Source organism: Nerophis lumbriciformis, linkage group LG08 (genome assembly GCF_033978685.3).
Source record: "Nerophis lumbriciformis linkage group LG08, RoL_Nlum_v2.1, whole genome shotgun sequence".
NCBI classification, from domain to species: Eukaryota; Metazoa; Chordata; class Actinopteri; order Syngnathiformes; family Syngnathidae; genus Nerophis; species Nerophis lumbriciformis.
This window is the reverse complement of record NC_084555.2, coordinates 38,420,701-38,446,590: the sequence shown is the minus strand read 5'-3', so window position 1 is coordinate 38,446,590 and position 25,890 is coordinate 38,420,701. Positions and strand designations below refer to the sequence as shown.

General features: G+C 40.3%; 1 protein-coding gene across 2 annotated transcripts; it reads left to right on the top strand.

Annotated features, from left to right (window-relative positions):
- The first annotated feature begins 1,370 nt into the window (after positions 1-1,370).
- Positions 1,371-25,365, top strand: pcnx4 (pecanex 4). Of its 2 annotated transcripts, XM_061968858.2 has the most exons (12): positions 1,371-1,650; positions 2,182-2,681; positions 2,844-2,973; positions 3,053-3,232; positions 7,859-8,400; positions 8,487-8,587; positions 8,798-8,920; positions 20,706-21,066; positions 22,054-22,157; positions 23,599-24,704; positions 24,770-24,956; positions 25,023-25,365. In XM_061968858.2, the coding sequence occupies exons 2-12, from the start codon at positions 2,276-2,278 to the stop codon at positions 25,272-25,274; spliced, it is 3,492 nt and encodes a 1,163-aa protein (XP_061824842.2). In that variant the 5' UTR covers positions 1,371-1,650; positions 2,182-2,275; the 3' UTR covers positions 25,275-25,365. The 2 variants fall into 2 exon arrangements, with proteins under 2 accessions (XP_061824842.2, XP_061824841.2); XM_061968857.2 differs by having other exon boundaries at positions 2,182-2,973.
- Positions 25,366-25,890: the final 525 nt, after the last annotated feature.

Here is a 25,890-nt window from a genome sequence, read left to right as displayed (position 1 = left end):
GTAAAAGTCTCTAAAGATGGAGTTAATTTCCTCAGGAACGTGCGTAATGTTCCCAGCTGAATCCTTGATGGATGGTATAGAGTTTTTTTCTTTGTTTAATTTTAGTTGGTTAGCCAAATATTTGCTTGGTTTATTGTCATGTTCAAATTTTTCTAAGCGTAACCTCTGGAGCAGGAATTGACTTTTCTTATCAATTATTTCTCTTAAATCTAATTTGAGTTTTCTCAGTTTGTTCAGAGTGTGATCATGTTGTGAATTCGCATAAGCTAATTCTAATATTTTTATTTCATTTTCAAGTTCCTGCTCTAGTAAACGTTCCTTTTTTTTCTTGTATGATGAATAAGAAATAATTTTTCCTCGCATAACTACTTTTGCCATCTCCCAGAGAACGCACGCCGTGATTTCTGGTTGATCATTAAAATCTAAAAAATCTGTCCATTCTTTCTCAAAATAGTTTAGGAAGTCTGGGTCCTTTAGTAATGATGTATTAAGTCTCCATTGTTTGATAGGGGCAGTGATAGTTTTGTTGGTGAGGGAAAGTGAGACAGGTGCATGGTCACTGATGATGATAGGATGGATGTGAATGTTTGAGATGTCAGATAAAATTGAGCTACTAGTTAAAAAGTAATCAATGCGAGAGAATGAGTGGTGAACTGGGGAAAAATAAGTGTATTCCCTAAGAGTGCGGTGATAAGAACGCCAGGCAAAAATTAATTTTTAGACAATATGATTTGCCTGAGCGGCTCGGAGACACCGAGAGTAACAAGCGGTAGAAAATGAATTAGAAAGGAAAGATTTAAAATAAAAAAATAAATAAAAGGTGTACCCCGCCTTCCGCCCGATTGTAGCTGAGATAGGCTCCAGCGCCCCCCGCGACCCCAAAAAGGGACTAAGCGGTAGAAAATGGATGGATGGATAAAAAAAATAAAAAATAAAAACATTTTTTTAATTTGGGACTTCCTGTGGGCCGAATTTTAGATGCTGGGGGCCGGATCCAGCCCGCGGGCCGTAGTTTGGGGACCACTGGTCTATAGGTCCATAAGATTTATATATATCTAATGTATTCATACATTGTTTATGTAGGACATACACATGTATATATAACCTAATCATATTTTTTATTGAATTTAAAAATAGCTGACCGTTTTTTCCCCCTTCTCTGGGATTATATTCCCAGTTTTGATCTCGGACGTCTGGTCACTTATAGCATATAAAATTATTCTATTACTGTTAAGCAAACTATGAATAATAAAACATGTGTCCTTTATCATAGCTACACGTATGACAAAAAACTGCGTGAAAATCAGTAGTATTCAGTGAGGTAAAATGAATTAAATGCGCTGACAGTTCATTGCTCCTGCCAAATGAATTGCACTGAGTGGAGCGGATCACCACTCCAAGATGGCGGCCCCGCGTCTCGTCAGCGCCAGTAGGCAGTAGCGCTCGATGCTGCGTCTACTTATAAGATGTCTATGGCCATTACTATTTTCGCCTTCACGTTCATTGGCTACAGACAGTGTGCGCGTCGTGTCTATGTTGCTTGGGTCTATTGCATTCTGCTAGCAGCTAACGCTATTTTGTTGACATAATCATCTATTCCATTGAAAACAACACAAAGTGTCGCTTCGCTGGATGATTTTACGTATAACGGTGAGCTCACACCACACTAGCGTCATTCTAACTCGACAAATGACCACAATGTATATGAATAACACGCTAACCGTCTGATTTACGTGGAAACTGGCTACTATCGCTAACAATACAGCTAGCTAAACTGGCACTACAATAAGACCAGAGACCAGAAACAATTTACTTTGTTTCGTCTGTACGAGAATGTTCTCTAAATATCAATGACTGTAACTTTAACAACACACGTTAGCACATCTTTAGTCCAGCGCCCGTGTGTTTTCTTGACAACACGGTGGCTGTTGCTATACAGATTACACCACTTGTACCAACCACTGTTATAGTCCTTGTTGTCTACAGTAGTTGCAAAATGAACTAGTGTTAGTTAGTTAATTTGAGTAGACTTGTCTAATTTATACTGAATATTTTTTGTATTCAAGTAATTTGTTCAGTAACGTTAAAGGGACAAGCGGTAGAAATGGATGGATGGATGGATGTTTTCACATACACAAATTATCATTTGATAGTAAACAATGCATCTCAATTTGTCCTTAGTGGAAGGTGTGGTGCATCGCAGCTTCCTAACATGGAGATAGTGACTGGAAACCCTCCTTCAGCTGTGTGGAGATGACCTGCCACCCTTTTAGGAATGGTCAGAATGGGGCCAGATGTGCCCCTTCTCAATGAGTACAAGCAGGAGTTCTTCTGGAAGCGTTTTCCCCAGACAGTGTTGGGGGGTCCACGCTTTAAGTTGGGCTACTGCGCTCCACCGTACGTCTACGTCAATCAGGCCGTCCTCTTCTTGACGCCATGGCTGTTCGGGGGCGTTGGCACACTCCTCTGCCAGTTGCAGCTGCTTCAGGCGGTCTATGCCGCACTTCTATCCGGCGTGCTGATGTTCGGAGCGGCGGCGGGCGTCCAGGCTGTAGCGTTGTATGCTGGACGACAGAGCGGCGCAGTGGAGAGGCTTGGTGCGCCCAACATCCTAGTTGATGAAGAGGAAGTGGAATTCACACACTGCGCCAGCCCCGAGACAGTCCGATTTATTGCCCCCGGTAAGAGATTTGGGCTGAATGTGGTGTTGCATACAGTACTGGCAGGGCTGCTGTGTGGGTTTGGGACATGGTACGTGCTCCTTGGCAGACTGACTGCTCTCTATGGCAGCATTGGTGTGTCCTTGGTTGTTTTTGTTCTCAGCTGGGTGACTCTGTGTATAGCAGAGTACTCCCTTGTTGTAAATACTGCCACCGAGACGGCTACTTTCCAGGCACAGGACACTTACGAGATTACCCCACTCACGCGACCCCTCTACATTTTCATCTTTATTGTTGTGGACTTGGCAGACAGGTAAAAAAAACCTAAACAAAGTCTTTCAATCGTCATTCAAATCCATTATTGACATTTTGTTGTACTTTCTTGTGTTTAGGTTCTCAGGTACAGTTCCTGAGCTCCAGCTTGCCAGCCAAATTCTTCATGTGCTTTTTCTCTTCCTACCTCTGCTGTGGGCACTCGGAATACTTCCTCCTCTGGACGCCTTGTTCCTGTGGGGTATGGAGCAGGTGCTTGTGTTCGGATTAGGAGGCTCCCCAATGTCAAGCAACTTCAGGTTTATTAAAATTATACTTATTATTCATAGGGTGAGTAGTGTGCAAAAGTCTGAGGAGTGGATACCATCAAACTCGTATTCGTTCCGTGGTTCGGCTAGGGTTGCACGGTATAGATTATATAAATGATCTAAATTTGGCTGACGATAGCGCTTCTAATACGATCGTTATATTGGGGTAATACATGTTGATGACACATACTAGCTGCGTCCCGCAAATTTGACAGTGACTTGCAAATGAACGTGTCTTCAACACACTGTAAGATTCTCTCTAGCACCTAACATAGGCGCCGATCCCGAGCACCCACGTGAGATTGATGGCAACTTTCAATCTTTAAAATAGTATTTTAAAAATCAATGTTGTAGTTAATTTTGTGGCAAGTTTGGTCCGTTTTACAAAATAATAAAGCCACAAATCATATGGGATATTAACTTCGCTAAAAGTCTTTTTTTTTTTTTTTAATACATACACACACCTAGCACCCACTGGCAGAAATGTAGATTGGGGCCTAATGTCCCTCCATTGTGCAAAGTCACTTCTAAGTCAGGAATCCTAGCGCCCATGGCGGCAAATAAACTGTTTCCTATAAGTACGATTATCAATGGAGGACGTGGGATCGCTAATGCTACACTACACACTGTTGGAGGATATGCTAACCGCAGGCCAGAGCTTTTGAATGTAATCAAAGGTGGGCGGATCGATACAAATATTAACACTAACAAAACAAAGTACATGTCTACAGACTATATTTTATCATCAAAAAATATTTTGTTGTTATTGTTTACAAACTCAGAAAAAGAAGTCCCTGGAGACAAGAGGACGTTAAGTGCAAACACCAAATGTATTCTTTTTGGCATTGGTATAGCCAACACTGCACCTGTAACTACTTTGTATTGGATCGATACCCAAATGTATAGTATTGTCCAAAACTGATGTAATGTATCAACAAACAGAAAAATAAGTCCTCATTACATTTTAACAGAAGTGTAGATAGAACCATGTAACAACAGAAAGTAACCAGCTATCAACAGTAAATTGGCAAGTAGATTAATAATAGTTTTGATACAACTGGAAATGATGTAAAATGTTACCGCATATGTCAGGAGCCAAATTAGGAACCTTTGTAACTCGTTTTGAAATGGTTCTATTACTATTTATACACCAAATAATATACTGTGATATATATAATTATTGCAGAAGTCTGCAATATATATCGCAATATAGAAATCGGGCCATATGGCCCATCCCGAGGTTGGGCCAACTTGGCACCTAATGTTGGCTAGGGTGAGTGTTCTGATCCACACTCAAGATCGCTACACTTCCCCTCTTCTGCCACAATTGGAAGAGGTGGGCTGGGGCCAAGTACAGTTGGTCATGGACATGTGAAACAAAGCTGAGTCGTTGAATGACTGTAAGGCTGCAGCTAACGATTATTTTTCTATCGATTAATCTATAGATTATTTTTTTCGATTAATCGGTTAATCTATAGATTATTTTTTCGATTAATCTATAGATTATTTTTCCTTTTACCGATTATTTTTTTTATTTAAAATGAAGATGAAAAAAAATAAATGTAGGCCAGTTTTTTCAAAAGGCATGGCTTTTATTTACAAAAAAAAAAAGTATGGCCACTCAGTCAACATTGACAACAACATGACAAAATATTCTGTAACAATGTAAACATTTAAAACTTTTAACATTTAACAAAATTAAAAGTAGCTTATTTGCTTTTTAATGTGCAAATATAAAAGTAAACATCCAGTGCAATCTTAATATTCTGCAATAGTATACGCATTTCAAAAGTAAAAGTATTGCTTATTTGCTAAAATGTGCAAAAATAAAGATAAACATCCAATACAAAAAAGTGCAAAACGAAATATTCTGTAACAGTGTAAACATTTCAACAAAAGTAAAAGTATTGCTTATTTTGCTTAATAACACAACAATGATAGTATGATTAAAGTGAAAGTTAATTGTTGGTTTGTACATAGTATATGTAACTGTTAATGTTGTAAAAGGTATTTGCACAACTAATTAACATTAGCGTTAAAGAGGAGCGCATCTTTGTAAACACTGAACAGGCACGCCAAACGCGCCTCTCAGAGCGAAACAGTGTTTTAGTTTATGAATTTACAACGCAGACACACATATATATATATATATATATATATATATATATATATATATATATATATATATATATATATATATATATATATATATATATATGCACACACACACACACATATATATATATATATATATATATACATATATATATATATATATATATACACACACACATATATATACATACACATATATACATACATTGATATATACAGTATATAATTTATATTTATTTATTTTGCCGTTTTTGTTTACATGTTAAAGGTGTTTTAATGAATATACATGCATGTTTAACACATATAGATTCCTTTCTTTCATGAAGACAAGAATATAAGTTGGTGTATTACCTGATTCTGATGACTTGCATTGATTGTAAACAGACAGTATTGCTTATAACGTCCACGTTTTCAAATGGAGGAGAAAAAAAGTTCCTCCTTTCTGTCTAATACCACATGAAAGTGGTTGGTTTTTGGTATCTTATTTGTCCATCTTCCATATTCGTTTTTATACACTTTACAAGAAATAAATTGGCGGCAAACTCTGTAGCTTGCTAGCTTGTTTGCGCTGGCTTTCGGAGACTCTTATTTTGAAAGCGCGGCGCGATGGAGCGGCACTTTTATTGTGAAGACAGGAACTGTGCAGTCAGTCTTTAGGCTTTTGACGGGATGTACGGTTGAAATAAAAAGTAGTCTTTTTTCCTTCACACTTTTGATTGATTGATTTAAACTTTTATTAGTAGATTGCACAATACAGTACATATTCCGTACAATTGACCACTAAATGGCAACACCCCAATACGTTTTTCAACTTGTTTAAGTCAGGTCATGTGACCGCCTGGCTCTGTTTGATTGGTCCAACGTCACCAGTGACTGCATCTGATTGGTGGAACGGGGTCAAACGTCACTAGTGACTGCATTTTATTGGTGGAACGGAGTGAAACGTCACCAGTAAGGCAGGCACTTTGAAGGTCTGTCTGACAGACCAAAACAAACAAAGTGTGCATTAACAGATCGATAAAAATTAGTAGCGAGTAGCGAGCTGAATGTAGATAAAAGTAGCGGAGTAAAAGTAGCGTTTCTTCTTAGGCCGTTTATTGAAATACTCCCACACTTTTGACGACTTTTGGCGTGCTTTTTCCCCCTCGCTCGCATCGTCTGCTTTGCGCTCCGCCATGACGGTAGTGTGACGTAAATATGCGACGCGTCGAAGCACAGAAACGGCGTCGACGTATTTACGTAACCGATGACGTCGACTACGTCGACGCGTCGTTTCAGCCCTAAATGACTGTAATGCTGGTTTCATTTACACAGTAAATAAATCAGGGGTAAGCAAAGGGCTATTCTTATTTTTTTTACTGACCCATGGCGTATTCTCATAGTTTATTTTTGAAGATAATTAAAAAATAATTAGATATTATTCGACATTACACTAATTTGCTTTGTCAACTTTAACCCAAAGCTATGATGTGGAGGTTTTGATCAGATAGCTTAGCTTGTATTGACCTACATTGGAAAGGTTTTTAAAATCTTTAATGTACAAAATGTTTATCAACGTAGGCGTCTCATGTCTTTCAATATGTTTCTATGTGGCCTTCACTTAAGTTTGGACACTACTGATACAAAAACAGTGGTAGTTCAGTTTTTGTTAGTAATCCATTCCAAAAGGTGCGACTGAGACTGAATACAGGAGTTTGTAAACCGAAGCAAATTGATCCCGATAAAATATCGGACGATAAATTTTGGTCCGATATAGGGAATTATGACAATAACATTACAAAATAACCCTGATAACAGATAAAAAAAAGTGCTTTAATAAAGCGAGATTACCCCTACTGTGCTGTGTGTTAGAGTGAGCAAAGCAAGCACTCTTTTCTCCTAAGTCCTGTAGACGCCTGTCTTCCCCAAGCTCATTGTAAACAAAGGTGGCGTTGATCATGTGAGGAAGACATTTCACATGCTCTTTGCACTAAACGTTCTGCATACTTTTCACACAAGTAGGAAAAAACATAAAGATTCAACACATCAAACTTTATCAACCATTTGAAACGGCAATTTGGTATGAAGAAACTTAAAAGATCGTAGTTAATAAAATAATCTGAATTCGGGATCATACCCTGCTGTGTGTATGTTGCAATTGTGAATCCTACATTTAACATCACTTTTACGTTTATTGAAGACTGAGTGCAAGGGAGAGCCACACGGAGACCACTTTCATAGTTATTTCTTGAATTCAAGAGTGTATTTCACCTTCTTTAGTAACTTTTCTTTTGAACTCATGTTATATCTATAAAATTACTTTATTAATTTAACTGATGCAATTACACGCAATTTGAACTACGAGAAGTAATACTCACAAAATAATAAAGTAAATAATGTTAGGATTGCCTCAGATGGCTGCAGAGAAGATTTTTGCACTGTACTATCTACCATCTGTTATAATAGTTCCAATTGAGGCTTTTTGCCTGCCTGACGGCTTGTGTGTACATGCCTTCCTCACAGGCTGCTGTTGATGTTTGCTGTGTCTGCTGGCGTCAGCGTGTGCAATTACTTCATCCCATCAACACTGGGAGTTGTCCTCTTCTCCACTGCGACGGGATTCCTGCTGAGCTTGGACCTCAGCCAGGTTGGCACGCTCTGCCATGCTTGCAGGGCTGAGTGTAGAGACTGTGGATTGCGCAGAGGGGGGTCGCCGCCTCCGCCTCTTTCCAACACCTTTGGTTGGAATCTAGGCTGCTCGGAGGTGTTGCTGTATCTGAGCCTGCTACTGGCGGCCCTAGCTGAAGCAGGCCTTTTGCATCACTTCCTTGCCCCAGCCCAGCCCCCGATTTTGATCAAGGGACCCCAGGCTCCTGTCAGCTACATCCTCCTGGTCATCTTCTCATTCTGCTGGGTTCTCAGAGAGATCCAGGGGGCCTATGTATTTGGAGGGTTATTTCTCAATCCACTTTACCCTAAAGGCATGTCCAATGTGCAGACTTTTAAGCAGAAAAATAGAGGATTATTCATTGCTGCAGCCATCAGAAGAGTCCTTCTTTATCTTGGTGAGAAGTCTATTGTTTTCAAAAGTACATCCCAAGTGTTGACAACATTATTTTGTGTGTGAGTCATTATTGTTGTGTGTTCACAGTGTCTCCATTTGCATTGATTGCTTTCCTGTCTATGGACAAATCTCTGCAGCAGCTCCATGGGGTTTCTCTCAGTGTGGGGTTCACTCGAGCCTTCAGAGTGGTAGGCACACAAAAGCTTGTCATTTGTGTGAAACAAAAACAATTGTAAAATTAGTTTTTGTATTGACTTTTTGCAGATTTGTAATTGATTGGATGTTCAAAGGGAGACTGTAAACATGTGTTAATGTTATGGTTGCTTTTTTCCACACACAAAAAGCCTTGTTTTTTGAGTATTTGTCTGGTCAACGTTGTGTGCTTTGTTTCTGTGTAGGCGTGGCAGAGCTCAGAGGATGCTTTACTACAAATAATTGTGATCATCATCGTGCGTCTCGCAGCTGGAAACAACACACTACCTGGGTGGGACAACCTGGGTACTGGAGTTCAGCTTCTACTGGTGAGGCGTATCCCCATTTTCCTTTGTATGTTAGATGCATAAATGCGGATGTTTTGACTTTGTAAAACAATAAACAGTATGTTATGGTTGTTTTGTTTTGGACATGCTAAAACAAGTCACTTTAGGGAACAATACATAATTATATTTCCTCAATTTAACATGTCAGAAAAGGAGAAGGAAGATACAGAGCTGTGTAGTTGGACAAATACACTCATGCAAAATATGCAAACCTAGTTTCTCAAAAATTGTGGACACTTGACAAAAAAGGAACCCAAAACATTTTGCTGCGGATCTAGATAAAGGTGTAAGCGTTTATTTTTTTTACCATTTCAGTCACAATGGCATCAGTGGAACCGTACATCTTCCACTATCATAATGGCACCTCTTATTTGTTTAATCTACCATGAACAAGGAAGTACTTACAATTAAGGCCTTTAATAGCGGCCTTATCAGAGATCTGCACTCTATTAAGTGACATCGTATTATTGTTATTAGTTGCTGTCCTGAAACTGTAGCCTCTACTCTAAAAGATGCTATGCTTAAAATTTGTGCATTGTCTATTTAAACAACTAAATGCTTCACCCTATTATAATACACTGCTAATTTGAATACATACATACATACCAGGGATGTGCCGATCAGCCAATTTTCTTGAAAAAGTATGATTGGCCGTTGCCGAATAATGCCTTTTGATGCTGATCACAAATGCAGATCCTCTCTGGCTTACATGCAGCTAAGAGCTAATTATGTCTCCCCTAAACTATTAATAATCACCTAAATTATGGCGAATGTCTTAGTATTGTACAAACCCTGTTTCCATATGAGTTGGGAAATTGTGTTAGATGTAAATATAAACGGAATACAATGATTTGCAAATAATTTTCAACCCATATTCAATTGAATGCACTACAAAGACAAGATATTTGATGTTTGAACTCATAAACTTTATTTTTTTTTTGCAAATAATAATTAACTTAGAATTTCATGGCTGCAACACGTGCCAAAGTAGTTGGGAAAGGGCATGTTCACCACTGTGTTACATGGCCTTTCCTTTTAACAACACTCAGTAAACGTTTGGGAACTGAGGAGACACATTTTTTAAGCTTCTCAGGTAGAATTCTTTCCCATTGTTGCTTGATGTACAGCTTAAGTTGTTCAACAGTCCGGGGGTCTCCGTTGTGGTATTTTAGGCTTTATAATGCGCCACACATTTTCAATGGGAGACAGGTCTGGACTACAGGCAGGCCAGTCTAGTACCCGCACTCTTTTACTATGAAGCCACGTTGATGTAACACGTGGCTTGGCATTGTCTTGCTGAAATAAGCAGGGGCGTCCATGGTAACGTTGCTTGGATGGCAACATATGTTGCTCCAAAACCTGTATGTACCTTTTCAGCATTAATGGCGCTTTCACAGATGTGTAAGTTACCCATGTCTTGGGCACTAATACACCCCTATACCATCACAGATGCTGGCTTTTCAACTTTGCGCTTATAACAATCCGGATTGTTCTTTTCCTCTTTGGTCCGGAGGACACGACGTCCACAGTTTCCAAAAACAATTTGAAATGTGGACTCGTCAGACCCCAGAACACTTTTCCACTTTGTATCAGTCCATCTTCGATGAGCTCAGGCCCAGCGAAGCCGACGGCGTTTCTGGGTGTTGTTGATAAACGGCTTTCGCCTTGTATAGGAGAGTTTTAACTTGCACTTACAGATGTAGCGACCAACGGTAGTTACTGACAGTGGGTTTCTGAAGTGTTCCTGAGCCCACGTGGTGATATCCTTTACACACTGATGTCGCTTGTTGATGCAGTACAGCCTGAGGGAGCGAAGGTCACGGGCTTAGCTGCTTACGTGCAGTGATTTCTCCAGATTCTCTGAACCCTTTGACGATATTACGGACCGTAGATGGTGAAATTCCTAAATTCCTTGCAATAGCTGGTTGAGAAAGGTTTTTCTTAAACTGTTCAACAATTTGCTCACGCATTTGTTGACAAAGTGGTGACCCTCGCCCCATCCTTGTTTGTGAATGACTGAGCATTTCATGGAATCTACTTTTATACCCAATTATGGCACCCACCTGTTCCCAATTTGCCTGTTCACCTGTGGGATGTTCCAAATAAGTGTTTGATGAGCATTCCTCAACTTTATCAGTATTTATTGCCACCTTTCCCAACTTCTTTGTCAAGTGTTGCTGGCATCAAATTCTAAAGTTTATGATTATTTGCAATACAAAAGTGTTTATCAGTTTAAACATCAAATATGTTGTCTTTGTAGCATATTCAACTGAATATGGGTTGAAAATGATTTGCAAATCATTGTATTTCGTTTATATTTACATCTAACACAATTTCCCAACTCATATGGAAACGGGGTTTGTAAGTATCAGTAGTATCATCACTGGAGGACGAGGCAAAATATGTTACACACAAAGTTTAAGCCTGGAGCAGGCATGGTAATAGCTAAGCTAAACTTGCTTAAAACAACATCAAGAAATAACTGCTTAGTAAACTTTAAAGGGGCCCTATCATGCAAAACCAAATTTCTTACCTATTGGTACCTGCTGTTGTGCATTTGGGATCTGCATAAGTCCCAAAAATTTGAAATCGAAGCGTGGAGTCATTGCAGAGATATTTATAAAACAATTTTGCCTTCCTATCTACTTCCTCCAAACGGTCTATTTGGACTTTTCACAATTGGTGATGTCACCAATTGGGAACATAGTCAGCGAATTCTTCATTTATGGTATAAATCTATCCAAACTGATTTGCGCGCGTCTGCCATTTTTAGATAATGCGCGTGCGTGCATCTGTAGTTTAGATGACAAAATGGCCAAGATTCGATTTGAAGAACAAAAATTATGTTACTGGTTGTATTACAGGACTTTATTCAAACCTCCAGTCTTATTTGAAGAAGTAAGTAGTGCCTTGCTAAATTTTTAGTTTTCGTAGAAATGTGCCTTTAACTGTGAAGAAGTCTCTCTATGTGTGTTCAAAGAGTATTCCTGCTTCACCCACAAACCTTCACAAAAGGATAGATTTTCAGAAAACTTACTTTAAAAGCAGCACTAAGTAACTTTTCAACCTTGATAAAATATTTTCATAACTTTTGGGATGACACTTCGACTTGAAAGACACCTCTGACATGGCCTGAGGGGGTTTATATCGCTTTTACTGGCACTTAGCAACTTTGAGGAGGGTGGCAGGAACCCTGCCACAAAAAAACTACACATTTTCTGACTTGCTTTACAGCACACGTCACTCCCCCTTACCCCATCCGTTAAAAAGACAGAAAGTCGCCAGAAAACTAAAAGATGAAGAAGAACGCCTACGTGCAATTATAGCTATCAAGGCCGAAGCTCTAAAACTACTAAAGAAATGGAACATTTTTATGAGGAGACAAAAAAAGAAAAACTGAGCCAACACAGATAAAAAGACAATCACGGATCAACATTGCTGGCGTGAGTTAAAAAAATGAGGAGGGATTTCCGATTGATGCTGCCTTGGTTTTTTTCCTGCTAGACATGTTAGTAACTTTTGATGCTCACATCTAAATGCTAATGCTAATCTTAGCTAACGGAAATTTGCACGTTAGCAATAAATAACCACCAGATTGATAGTTTGCAGTTTCACACTACTTCCTTCGGAAAAACTCTGCCGCCGGTCTTTCTTTGCTTCGGACCTGCATCCGCTCCGATACATTCTTGGTAGTAGCGTCATGTTTGTTGCGCAACCCACGATCATTTCTTGATAGTGTCTGCTATTTACCATCAGCATAGCCATTAGAGATGTAATATTTGTAATCTGTGCCAATATTACAGCGAACATTATGTCAGTTTGACGCTATATGCGGTAGTCCTCATGGGAAATATGGTCTTCTTCTGGCAAACCACTACCGTTTTGGTCCATTAGCACTGCCAAAATCAACTGAAACTGAAAGTTCTTAAGTGGGTCTTTAATGGCTGGCTGGGTGCCAACTATTTATGGCAATGGAGGAGACAATGAAGTGGTAAGTAATAACAGAAGGTTAGAAATGTGATATGTGAATGATGAATGTAGCTATCTTAGCCTTCTACTGTAATACAATAGCGCAGACCTATTCAACTGACAGCCCTCGGTCTACATCCGGCCCGCCGAACATCACCCAAATAGGCTTGATGAAACCATTAAAACTAGGGTTGATCATGTATGCAGTAGTACCGCCATCCCGCAGGGGGCAACAGCGAGGCATATGTGAAGCAGCAGTGACACATAAAAAATCAATATAAATAGCAAAAATCTGACATAACGACTGGACAACAAAGTATGAATTGTTTTCTGGTGGACTTTTTAAGCGACTGACACATTAATCCTGACAAGCAGCAACAATGGTAGAAATCCACAAGTGTAAGCTTCATCACGAAACTTGGTCAAACATTTGTAAATAGATATTGTACGTGAAGATATTTAGTTTGTTTTGTATTGAAATTTCTGGATCCCAACTTAAGAGGTGTTCTGAGATAAGAAAAAGCCTTGAAAATAATATAAGAAAAGTCAAATATAATCTCCAATCTTCTTGAAAACATTTAGCTGTGCTCAATTCTTTAGCTAACATAAAGACAAAATAATAAAATGTGAAATAAAGTGCCCTGGTTGAAGAGGACATGTTTAAAGGTAAGCAGCAACATGAAAATAATTATTTAAGTTAAGTTAAAGTACCAATGATTGTCACACACAAACAAGGTGTGGCGAGATTATTCTCTGCATTTGACCCATCACCCTTGATCACCCCCTGGGAGGCGAGGGGAGCAGTGAGCAGCAGCGGTGACCGCGCCGGGGAATCACTTTTGGTGATTTAACCCCCAATTCCAACCCTTGATGCTGAGTGCAAAGCAGGGAGGTAATCGGTCCAATTTGTATAGTCTTTGGTATGACTCGGCCAATAACAATAGTGTTTTCATAAGTAAGCATTATTATAAGACCTACACACAAAATATTTTAGCCAGCAACACCAACCTGCATACTTGCCAACCTTGAGACCTCCGAATTCGGGAGATGGTGTATATATTTTCAAGTATTTCGTATACAAACCCTGTTTCCATATGAGTTGGGAAATTGTGTTAGATGTAAATATAAACGGAATACAATGATTTGCAAATCATTTTCAACCCATATTCAGTTGAATATGCTACAAAGACAACATATTTGATGTTCAAACTGATAAACTTTTTTTTTTGTGCAAATAATCATTAACTTTAGAATTTGATGCCAGCAACACGTGACAAAGAAGTTGGGAAAGGTGGCAATAAATACTGATAAAGTTGAGGAATGCTCATTAAACCCTTATTTGGAACATCCCACAGGTGAACAGGCAAATTGGGAACAGGTGGGTGCCATGATTGGGTATAAAAGTAGATTCCATGAAATGCTCAGTCATTCACAAACAAGGATGGGGCGAGGGTCACCACTTTGTCAACAAATGCGTGAGCAAATTGTTGAACAACCTTTCTCAACCAGCTATTGCAAGGAATTTAGGGATTTCACCATCTACGGTCCGTAATATCATCAAAGGGTTCAGAGAATCTAGAGAAATCACAGCACGTAAGCAGCCAATCCCTCAGGCTGTACTGCATCAACAAGCGACATCAGTGTGTAAAGGATATCACCACATGGGCTCAGGAACACTTCAGAAACCCACTGTCAGTAACTACAGTTGGTCGCTACATCTGTAAGTGCAAGTAAAAGCTCTCCTATGCAAGGCGAAAACTGTTTATCAACAACACCCAGAATTGCCGTCAGCTTCACTGGGCCTGAGCTCATCTAAGATGGACTGATACAAAGTGGAAAAGTGTTCTGTGGTCTGACGAGTCCACATTTCAAATTGTTTTTGGAAACTGGGGACGTCGTGTCCTCCGGACCAAAGAGGAAAAGAACCATCCGGATTGTTATAGGCGCAAAGTTGAAAAGCCAGTATCTGTGATGGTAGGGGGGTGTATTAGTGCCCAAGACATGGGTAACTTACACATCTGTGAAGGCGCCATTAATGCTTAAAGGTACATACAGGTTTTGGAGCAACATATGTTGCCATCCAAGCAACGTTACCATGGACGCCCCTGCTTATTTCAGCAAGACAATGCCAAGCCACGTGTTACATCAACGTGGCTTCATAGTAAAAGAGTGCGGGTACTAGACTGGCCTGCCTGTAGTCGAGACCTGTCTCCCATTGAAAATGTGTGGCGCATTATGAATCCTAAAATACCACAACAGAGACCCCCGGACTGTTGAACAACTTAAGCTGTACATCAAGCAAGAATGGGAAAGATTTCCACCTGAGAAGCTTAAAAAATGTGTCTCCTCAGTTCCCAAACGTTTACTGGGTGTTATTAAAAGGAAAGGCCATGTAACACAGTGGTGAACACGCTCTTTCCTACTTTGGCACGTGTTGCAGCCATGAAATTCTAAGTTAATTATTATTTGCAAAAAGAAAATAAAGTTTATGAGTTTGAACATCAAATATCTTGTCTTTGTAGTGCATTCAATTGAATATGGGTTGAAAAGGATTTGCAAATCATTGTATTCCGTTTATATTTACATCTAACACAATTTCCCAACTCATATGGAAACAGGGTTGGTATATATATATATATAAACAATCTGTTCATGAATGAGTATATCCGTTTGGTCACCGTGTTCAATGGAGAAGTCTGATCTACAAAATTTGCAGACAGCATACCTCTTCTCCTTCGAACTGAAATTATTTTTTCCAATCATTTTGGAACTTGCAAGCGTACTTCTTCTTACTCGTCGTCGCCATGTCTCTTCTTCATTCTTCTGCTTTGTCTCTGTTATGTTTTTGGACATTACTACTTGCCGTAGTTTTGAAGCAATGCATGATGGGAATCCGGATGTTGTGTGTCAGTGTATTAACGTGCGGGCTGGAATAAACGCACGCTGAGAAATAGCTCTGTGACTGCCTACTTTATGGGTTATGGATAAACCTATGGATAACGGAGACATATATAATAGTCTCCTTTTCAGGTGAGAGAGGACGCGGAAGGCAGTGCCTTTAAAGCACACACGCCCCCAATATTGTTGTCCGGGTGGAAATCGGGAGAATGGTTGCCCCGGGGGATTTTCGGGAGGGGCACTGAAATTCGGGAGTCTCCCGGGAAAATCGGGAGGGTTGGCAAGTATGCCAACCTGCGAACTTCTGCATGATGCTGAGTGACAGGCTGTGATAAAAAAACAAAAACATTTTTTAAGTCATTAATTATAGTTACTCCTTAATTACTACCAAAAACAAATTGATTTATCAATAAAATTACTCTTTTATAATTTTAATTAATTACTCTGGAAATTAATTAATGTGCAGTGACGTGCGGTGAGGTTGATGGCTGGTAAATCTGACTTCATCACAGTCAGATTTACAAACATATGAACCCTAAAGAGTATCTTATTCACCATTTGATTGGCAGCAGTTAACGGGTTATGTTTAAAAGCTCATACCAGCATTCTTCCCTGCTTGGCACTCAGCATCAAGGGTTGGAATTGGGGGTTAAATCACCAAAAATGATTCCCAGGCGCGGCGCCGCTGCTGCCCACTGCTCCCCTCACCTCCCAGGGGGGGATCAAGGGGATGGGTCAAATGCAGAGGACAAATTTCATTACACCTAGTGTGTGTGAGACGATCATTGGTACTTTAACTTAACTTTAACTTTACACATACAAACTGTAGCACACAAAAAAGCACATTTAATAAAAAAAACGTTATTATGGTCTTACCTTTACTTAGAAATTAAGTCCATGCGCCGCAACTAAAGCCCTCACTTAAACTTTCCACGTGCAAGATTGAATCTATTTTAAAAAGTGTAACCGAGGGTTTATAAATGTCGCCTATACTGTATGAAACTACAAAATAACAAACACGGAGGCTCCAGTTTACACGAGGACCACTTTATTTACCTTCTTTCAAAAACCTCCGCAACGTGACATCACTTCCGCTCTTAGCGCCTTCAAAATAAGAGCTCAAGGCATATACTGTATAACAGAGCATAACAGGAACTTAACATCACAAAGAGGAAAGCCCATGAAAATAGGTTACAAAAGTTATTTAATAAGAAGCCAAAAAGTGCAAAAACAATAATGTTCGTGTTGGAGGAGTTGTGAATTAGGTACACCTGCAGTCTGCAGGTGTATCTAATGTTGTGTCCCTGCAGTCATTCACAACTCCTCCAACACCAACATTATTGTTTTTGCACTTTTTGGCTTCTTATGAAATAATTTTTTTAAATAGATTCAATCTTGCACGTGGAAAGTTTAAGTGTGGGCTTTAGTTGATATAACAATTCTACGGCGGGGGTGCAGGAGGCGAGCCTCACACAGTGCGTCTTTTGCAGCCGTTTTATGATCGCTCAGCACAAGAAATACTTTACACACATACAGTTGTTGACAAAATACACTGTACATTATATACCTCAGCTAACTAAACTATGGAAATGTATAATATAGTTCATATAGCAATACAGTCTCACTGCACAGCAGGCCAGCAGTTAGCCGAGTCATTGCGCAATCCATGTTGCGGCACTGAGTGACGTGTCTCAACTGGCTGCTGTTCACCGCACCGTCTCTTCTCAGTATTTGAACGGCAAATGTGAAAATTCAGTGATTTTGAATAAAAATAATCTAAAACTGGTGAAGTTAAATGGAAAATAACTTTATAGTATAATCACTGGATAAATATAACAATTAAATTTTTTTTTTTTCTTTTTACATTTTTTTTCTTTCCATGATGGCAGGTGAGGCCCCGCCTCACCTGCCTCTAGTGACTGCACGTCACTGTTAATGTATTACTTTAAAAATAAACCTCAAATATCTGGCATAATGCAGTTAAGGTAAGTTTCAGTGTGTGTGCCTTTTAAAAGGCGGTGCCTGTTGCCTCGTGATGTGTGACATTAGTGAATCCACCATGAGTAGCTTGAGCTGTTTTTTTTTAGCTTAGCAGTCTAGCAGCGACCGTTTGTCGGCTCAGACGGCAGCTCTTTTGAACCTTTCACTGGTTTGCGTTACCTCTGCTTAATAAATAGATTGAATGTGCTTCCATGGCTGTGCGTTCTTGTCAACAGACGTGGTATTATTTGAATGGCAAGTTTGTCACTTCTAAAGTTGAAGTACCACTGATAGTCACACGCACACACTAAGTGTGGTGAAATTACTCTCTGCATTTGACACATCCCCTTGTTCCACCCCCTGGGAGGTGAGGGGAGCCGTGAGCAGCATTGGTGACCACGCTCGGGAATCATTTTGGTGATTTAACCCCCAATTCCAACCTTTGATTCTGAGTGCTAAGCAGGGAGGTAATGGGTACAATTTTTATAGTCTTTGGTATGACTCGGCCAGGGTTTGAACTCACAACCTACCGATTTTAGGGCGGATACTCTAACCACTAGGCCACTGGGCAGGTTCTATCATTGATTTGTTGTTCAATATTACCTCCGACCCTCATAATTACAACAGTTTTTAATTTACAGTTTGTGTCACGTGATGGTGAAAGAAGCGTTGTCTTTTACTGACCAGTTCCTTCAACTAAGATCGAGTTTCATCCGCGTTGGATCGAGTGTGTGAGTTAAGAGGAGCAGCCCCGCTCCCTTCTGTGCATGGCACAGGTGGGGTGGGGTGGATACACCGAGCTCTCAGCGCGAGTGATTAATAATTTGGTTATGGTTTAAATTTATTTCAAACATGCTATACAAATGGGCAAAAATGTTACTCCCGTTTTATCAAATTTGGATGGATTTATTTTACAAGCAAAATGCGATTAAAGGGTTGAAATCCCTGTTTGCACATGTGCAACAGTTTGTTTTTTTAAGTTGCACGGTCTATTTTTAGTCGCATTTGCGAGTAAATTTGTCGCACCGTACAGCACTGATACTGCTGATTTGTTGTGCCCCTACACTTCAGGGAGCAGCCTTCGGTCTTCAGGCCAGGGTCTCCTGAAGATCCCAAAAAGTCATTTAAAACCTGGGGAGACCTATAGCCCCCAGACTCTGGAGTGACTTGCACCAGTCCCTCCGTGAGTTTGACTGTGTTGAAAACATTTGAACACTTCTCTTTTGAGGAAAGGTTTTAATTAACTTTTTTTTACTTTATTTAACCCACTTTTCCTTTTTTATTCTTTTTATCCTTTTATGATGTTGCCCCTCAATCAATCAATCAATTCCTTTATTGTCATTGTCATAATAACACTTAAGTCATACATGGCAACGAGATTTTGTTTGAGCTTTGTCCAGCGGCATAGAAACTGCATTGAAGTGCAGGTTGACCATAGTTTACAGTTTAGCATTGTTAGGAAGATGGCGAATAGAGGGACTTGGGGGTGGGAACAGTCGGATGTCCCCTGTTGTTTTAATTCACGTGTTTTGTACACCACTGATTTTTATCTGTAAAAAGCGCATTTTAAATAAAATGTACTTACTTAGTGACTTACTTACTAACTGAAACTGTAGAATGTGTGATTATTATATTATTAGTTTTGAGTTTACAAGAAACAGAGTTAACAATATTACAGTCCTCTAAAGAATAGCCATACAAGTTTCATGTTTCACAACAAGAAAGATATTAAGAAGACAGGTGTCCTCCAACATGTTTGAGAGAGTGAAGTATATTTGAGTGTATATTTGCTACAATATTCTAACATGTTGATATTGCTAAACTGTCAATAACTCTCATCATCCATTCATCCAACCATTATGTACCGCTTGTCCCTTTTGGGGTCGCGGGGGGTGCTGGAGCCTATCTCAGCTGCATTCAGGCGGATGGCGGAGTACACCCTGGACAAGTCGCCACCTCATCGCAGGGCCAACACAGATGGACAGATAACATTCAACTCATCATAAAAGCATTTACAAATCCACGGTTAATACATGGTATCGATATCAGCCGATCTTACTCATGGATGACCGATACCAGAATCGGCAGCATAAAACTTTGATTGGAACAACCATAATATATATATACAGACATATATACATGTATAGTACTGTCAAATTATATTTGCTTTCTTGGTAGCGGCTGCTCAAAAACAATGGTACTTTAAAGTTGTTGTGCTATGATAAAATAATTCATCTCTGCAATATATGCAAATTACCATGGTGTTATTTAAATTCCCGTAAGGGTGTATTTTGAAGTAAAATTTGCCACGAGTCAGGTTCTCCTCACTCATCTTTGCAGCATTTCAACCAGCCTTTTATGTAGCCATCCGCGGTTAATATAAATGAGAGCATGTGGGGTTAAAATAAATTGAGTGATTAATCTACGTTCATACATGATTAATGTGATAATTTTAAAATATTAATCGCACTCGTTAAATTTGACAGCAAAATTAATATTACTAAGATAAACAAAATAATCTGCCAACAGGAATAAGATTTGCTAAAAAACTTAAGTCAAGTAAAATGGTGTGTTGGTTTCTTGTTCTTTTGATAAATTATAATTTATTATATCTCAGATTGAAGAAGATGTTACTTGCAAATTTGTCTAACATAGAAAGGATAAGCTCCAGCCCCGCCGCGACCCGGAGTTGGACAGGCGATAGACAATTGATGGATGGATAGAAAAGGCCTAATAAACTTAAAGAATGGTCAAAATGCCCTGGCTTGGTTCTACAGATGTGTAGACTGGACAGCTGTCATCTGATTTTTATATATACATTTTCTGGTCCCAAAATTAAATTGATATTTAATAGAATGCAGATACTAAAAAGAAGGAATGTTAAAACAACAGCTTCGGTGATGGTGGGTTTCCTCTGTAGGTTGGCCTCCTGATGGACAGACTGACACAGTTCCTGGCCAAGTTGAAGTTCACCCTTACTGTGTTGGTGACATCTTGGACGGAGAAGAAGCAGCGTCGCCAGTCTGCAGGAACTCTCCTGGCTCTGAACGCTTCCCTATGTCCTCTCCTGTTGGCCGTGGTGACCTTGTCTGCCCTTCTCTCTGCACCCCTGCTGCCCCTTTTTACCCTGCCCATCTTCCTGGTTGGCTTCCCCAGGCCCCAGCGCAGTTGGCCAGGACCCGTAGGTACCGCCTGTCCTTGCTCTGACTCCATCTTCTACCAGCAAATGAGCGGGAGTTTGGCTTCTGCCCTGAGGATGGCCTTTGCAAGAGGGTCTCTTGGTTAGTAATGCATGCTACATTCCTCATTTGTTGGAAATATGCATACCGTTAATGATTAATATTTTTGTCCTTGCCGTTTGCTGAGTGCAACAACATTTTCCTTAGAATTGTGCTTCCAGTGTGTGCATAAAGGTGTGACTGACAAAAAGTTATTGTGATGTTAAATATATTTCATTAATCACTAGCTTTTTTTAAAATGTGAGTACTCAGGATAATGAGCTTCATCTTAATCTTGATTAACATTTGAACTGACCTGCTTGATGATCAATGAAACCCACACAACTAATGAGATTGATACACGTTCTGTTTGTCTATATAGCTCAACCAAACAATTTATATTTTTTACAATTACTATTTTCCACGGAAATAAAAATACAGTGAGAGTGTCAATCACAATTTAGCATTATCTTTTAAGACATTTTTTAAATGTATTGGAGCTCAAGTTAACTGAAGGAAGTCTAGTGTGTATACAAACAAATTATACCAGTATAATGTCGTTTAGGTGATTTTTCAGTCACTCGTGTGACACTAGTCAGTCCTCAATCACTAATGTGTAGAGGGAAAATAAGTAACTAGGTGATAATTCATGAAAATGACTGATTTCACAGCAGGCCAAGCAGTCATTTAGTGTATAATTCAATAAAAGCGCTTGTGTGGTTGATGGTTACAGTCCAGTGATGCCACTTTGAAGAGTTCCCTGTCTTTGCTGACACTGGAGGCTGTGTAGCAGTAAGGCAGTAAAGGGGTCTCTTCCTCATGTCACTTCCCATCATGGCATTCTGAGACGTCACCACGGGACATGACATTATCCCTGAGCCATGCGAGTGCTAGTCGACTTAAAACAAAAGCCCCCGACCCCCCCCCCACCCAAAAAGATAAAAACCCACAGCCTTGACAATAGAAATCCAAGGGCAAGCAGGCAGCAATGTTTGTAGTACTCTAGTACGGTTTATCTTTTCCCCACATATTGATGATTGCATCTTGCAGGTTCTTTAGCTCCTGGTTCTCACTTTCTTGGGCGATTCCAAGACCGCATGGTTTGGATCATGATTCTGGAGAAGGGATATGGCTACTGCACCGTCAACATTAAGGTACACTTTTCTATTGTTTGGGAGTCAGCGCAACCCTACAATAAGAGGTCCACAATGGCATATAAAACAATCTGTAAGCCTTGTTTTAACTTAAAGACTTTAAAAATGTCATTTACTATTTAGGAATTTTAGCCAATTTTTCTAGAAAGTAGCATGAATGCTGCAAATAACACCTCCATTCAGTGGATTCTAAGGGCATTCAATCGATCACAACTGGACTGTTAGGTTTGTCTTAGAAGATGCTTCGCCTCTCATCTAAACTAAATCTCCTAAATCAATGAGCATGAACTGATTAAGCCTGCTTAGATGAGTGGCAACATATTTTTTTAAACTAACTGAACAGTCCAGTTGCGATCATTTGAATTCCCTGAGATTACAATGATCTGATGAATGAGAACATAGATAAATATAGTTGACTGCAGTGTATTTTTACAGTCTCCCTGTGTAGTGCAAAGAAACATATGACGTCTGGGGCAACAGATGATAAAGGCATTAACGGCTGTGATTGTAGGCAAGCAGATGTGTTATTCGTTAACTCCACAAAATAGCAGTAGCTGCATTAGAAATATAACGAATGGTCAGTATCAAGCAGCTTCATTTATCTCTACATGCACTTTAAATGCTGGTAACTTGCATTACTCAGTAATTGACTTGTCTACAATAAGCTCATCAGCAGTATTAATGCGGACTGAGCAGTTTGCTTCTTACCGCTATTGCAACATTGGCTCTGTGTTGTGCAATACACTAAGAAAAAACAGTAGTCAGGGCGAGCTTGCTTTTCCTTTCCACTTTCTCATGCACCTCAGAAAGATTATGAAAGTATAAGAAAATTATGTTTTCTCCAATCATCACCTGTTTCTAATTAACACTCTATCCTCATGCTGGTTTGTAAATAAACAGCCTGACTACAAATGTAGCATGGTGACTTTGCAATGATGACCAAAATGTTTGACATCTACAATCATTTAGTGCTTAAAATCTGGAGGCCATAACTATCACCAAATTCTGAGTTTTGTCTCTAGAGATGCTTTGCTAGGCCTTCATGGCAGCCAGCTTCTCCTTTTTAAAGCCAAAAAATGCAATAGTCATGGCTAAGTCAGGAGACTGATTTCAAACAAGTAGAGTAAGTGTTTCACTTAAGGAAGATGGAAGTGAGGGCGACACAAACATGCAGCATGTGAAGGTATGGTGGCTGCCATGAAGGCCTGGCAGAGCATAAGAGTCTGCTGACAGACTTACAAATGTTAAAAATGATGCTTATATTTACAAGGATGTCCCCTTTGTACAAATACCACTACTGAGCCTCTGAAAATCAACATTTCAATGGCATCTAGAGTAGACTGTATTATTTCAAATTCAATGCAGCGGTTTATAAAACAAAATCATTTCACTGTCCAATTACTTGTGGACCTGACTGCAGATGCATGTTGTTTTCCCCAAGGGCTTGGAGTTACAGGAGACCTCTTGCCACACTGTAGAAGCGAGGCGTGTTGATGAGGTTTTCGAAGCTGCTTTCGAGCGCCCGGAGCGGCTTGGTTTTACACAAGGTTTAAACCTGCACTGGGCCAACGCTCTCACTCCTTGTGCAGCACTGGCTGTCCGGGTCTACTCGGACGCCCGGAATGTCCTCTCGGGCATCATAGACTCTCACGACAACTTGAGGAAGCTTCAGGATGATTTTCTGAAAGCCCTGGTGTGGCTGCTTCTGCGGTATTGCGTTAGGAAGCATAAAGGATCTCTGTGGAGCTGCGATGAGGGGACTGGAATTGGAGGCAGAAAGTCCCAGTCCTCCCAGAGGGCACAGACTACAGGCAACCAGCTGCCTGATGCCATTGTGGTGGAGTCCAAAGTGTCTTCTCTCCGGTTCAGACAGGATAGCTCGAGCTTGACGTCTCTTGGTGACTGGTCAGATGAGGATGATCTATTTGGGCCTCAACCAGCCAGGCGGACAGTGGCCTTAGTGACGGCAGAGGCCCAGTCTGGACACACCGTGTTGCAGACAGGAGCCTCTCTTCCAGGCTCTGTAGAAATGGACAGTATTTTTGAGAATATGGCCATCTCTGCCCTGCAGCCTTTACAGCCTCTAGGAGTTGGTATCGGCATGCCAGCGGTCGATAAAGGTCATAACCCTGAGGTCTTCAAAGAGAGTCCCGGCTCTCTCCGCCAGCTCAACTTTAGTTGCCCCCAGTCAGAGGTGTTCAACCTCCCGACAGGATGGAGGACGGCGCCATTGCTGCCCAGCCGACTGCTGCAGCTAAGGCCTTTATTCCCGGAGGACTGGTTCAGGTTTGCCTTGAGCCAGTTGGGGCCCGTTGTGCAGAGCGAGACCTCTGAGGACATGACCAAAGCTTTGAAGGAAGACGAAACTTTGAGAGACCTCCACACTCAGGTGGCACTTTCGTGTCTGGTGTCGCTAGGCGCTGAGTCCGCCTTCACCAGTCCCAGTTACATCTACAGGCTCTACTGCGGCGACGTGCCATGGACAGAGGGACTGGAGTGGCTCTCCTCCAGTAAAGAACTGTATCAGCTCGCACTTAGGGCCTTCAGGTAAAAGTCACACCCGTGAATTATTTTCAAAGATTCAAAACATCAGTTATTTTTGTTCTGTTTAGGTTTAGCTTCAAGCTTCTGTTTGATCAAGCAAGCCTTGGGCCCATGGAGTCTCCTGAAGAGATGTTCAGTGCCTTGGAGGAATATGAGCGTGATTGGTACATAGGATTAGTGTCAGAGAAAGGTTGGCATGACAGCGTCCTTCAGGAGAAGCCATTCCTTTTCTCTTTAGGACACGACCTCTCTATGGTAAGCCCACATTTCCAATATGACATCGAACATCAGGTCCGTATTAATGAGTCTTCTGATCCGCAGGGCACCTACACAGGGCGAGTCCTTTCCTTGCAGGAGCAGCTGGTTCAGGTGGGTCGACTGAATGGCGAGGGGGTGCGAGGCCAGTGGGCAAACCTGTCCTGGGAGCTCTTGTATGCCACCAACGACGACGAGGAGCGTTACAGCATCCAAGCTCACCCTTTCATATTAAGGAACCTAACTGTACAGGCAGCAGACCCGCCTCTGGGGTACCCCATTTACTCCTCTGCTCCCCTTCATTTCCCCTGCCTCTGACAGCACTTTTTACTTCACAACCACAAGATTTCATGTTTTTAGGAAATCTGAGACAAACTTAAGACAACAGGGATCATTTTGGTTGTTTTTTTTAATAATTGGATTTATTTATCATGGTGCTTTAATTCAGTCCAACACAAGAAGCAAAAACACAATCAAGTTGCAAGATTCACATTTTAAAGGACACAAGAGGAAACATTCACATTCATAGCTTAGTTCATTGGCGCATTTTACTTTACTATAAACTTGCCATTCTATGACTTTCACAGAATACCTGTTTTTAATTTTATGATTTTGCCTCTCCTTGTCTGCTAAAAAGGGACACAAAATACATTTATTTTGTTAAGATATCAAGGATGTGCCTTTGGTATGTATCGTTTTTAAGCATTTAGTGCTATTGTTTTGTTTACACCTCACATGTTTACAACTTTAAAAATAATACTTCAACAAATCTGTTGTACATATGGCTCATTTTTATATGTATACACTTATAATAAAATAGCTTGAAAGAAGATAATTTGCTTTGCATTTCACCAAGCAGGCTATGAAAAAACAACTTTTTAATGATATAAGAGAAGTATGCTGATGATAGCCTATTTATCCACTATAGACTGGA

Bases quoted from the DNA above. Each gene is read 5' to 3' on its own strand.
- pcnx4 (XM_061968857.2), top strand. From the start codon at position 2,276: ATGGTCAGAATGGGGCCAGATGTGCCCCTTCTCAATGAGTACAAGCAG. The intron at 22,158-23,598 runs GTACACTTTTCT...GTTTTCCCCAAG, and splicing joins ACTGCACCGTCAACATTAAG to GGCTTGGAGTTACAGGAGAC. The intron at 24,705-24,769 runs GTAAAAGTCACA...TGTTCTGTTTAG, and splicing joins CTCGCACTTAGGGCCTTCAG to GTTTAGCTTCAAGCTTCTGT.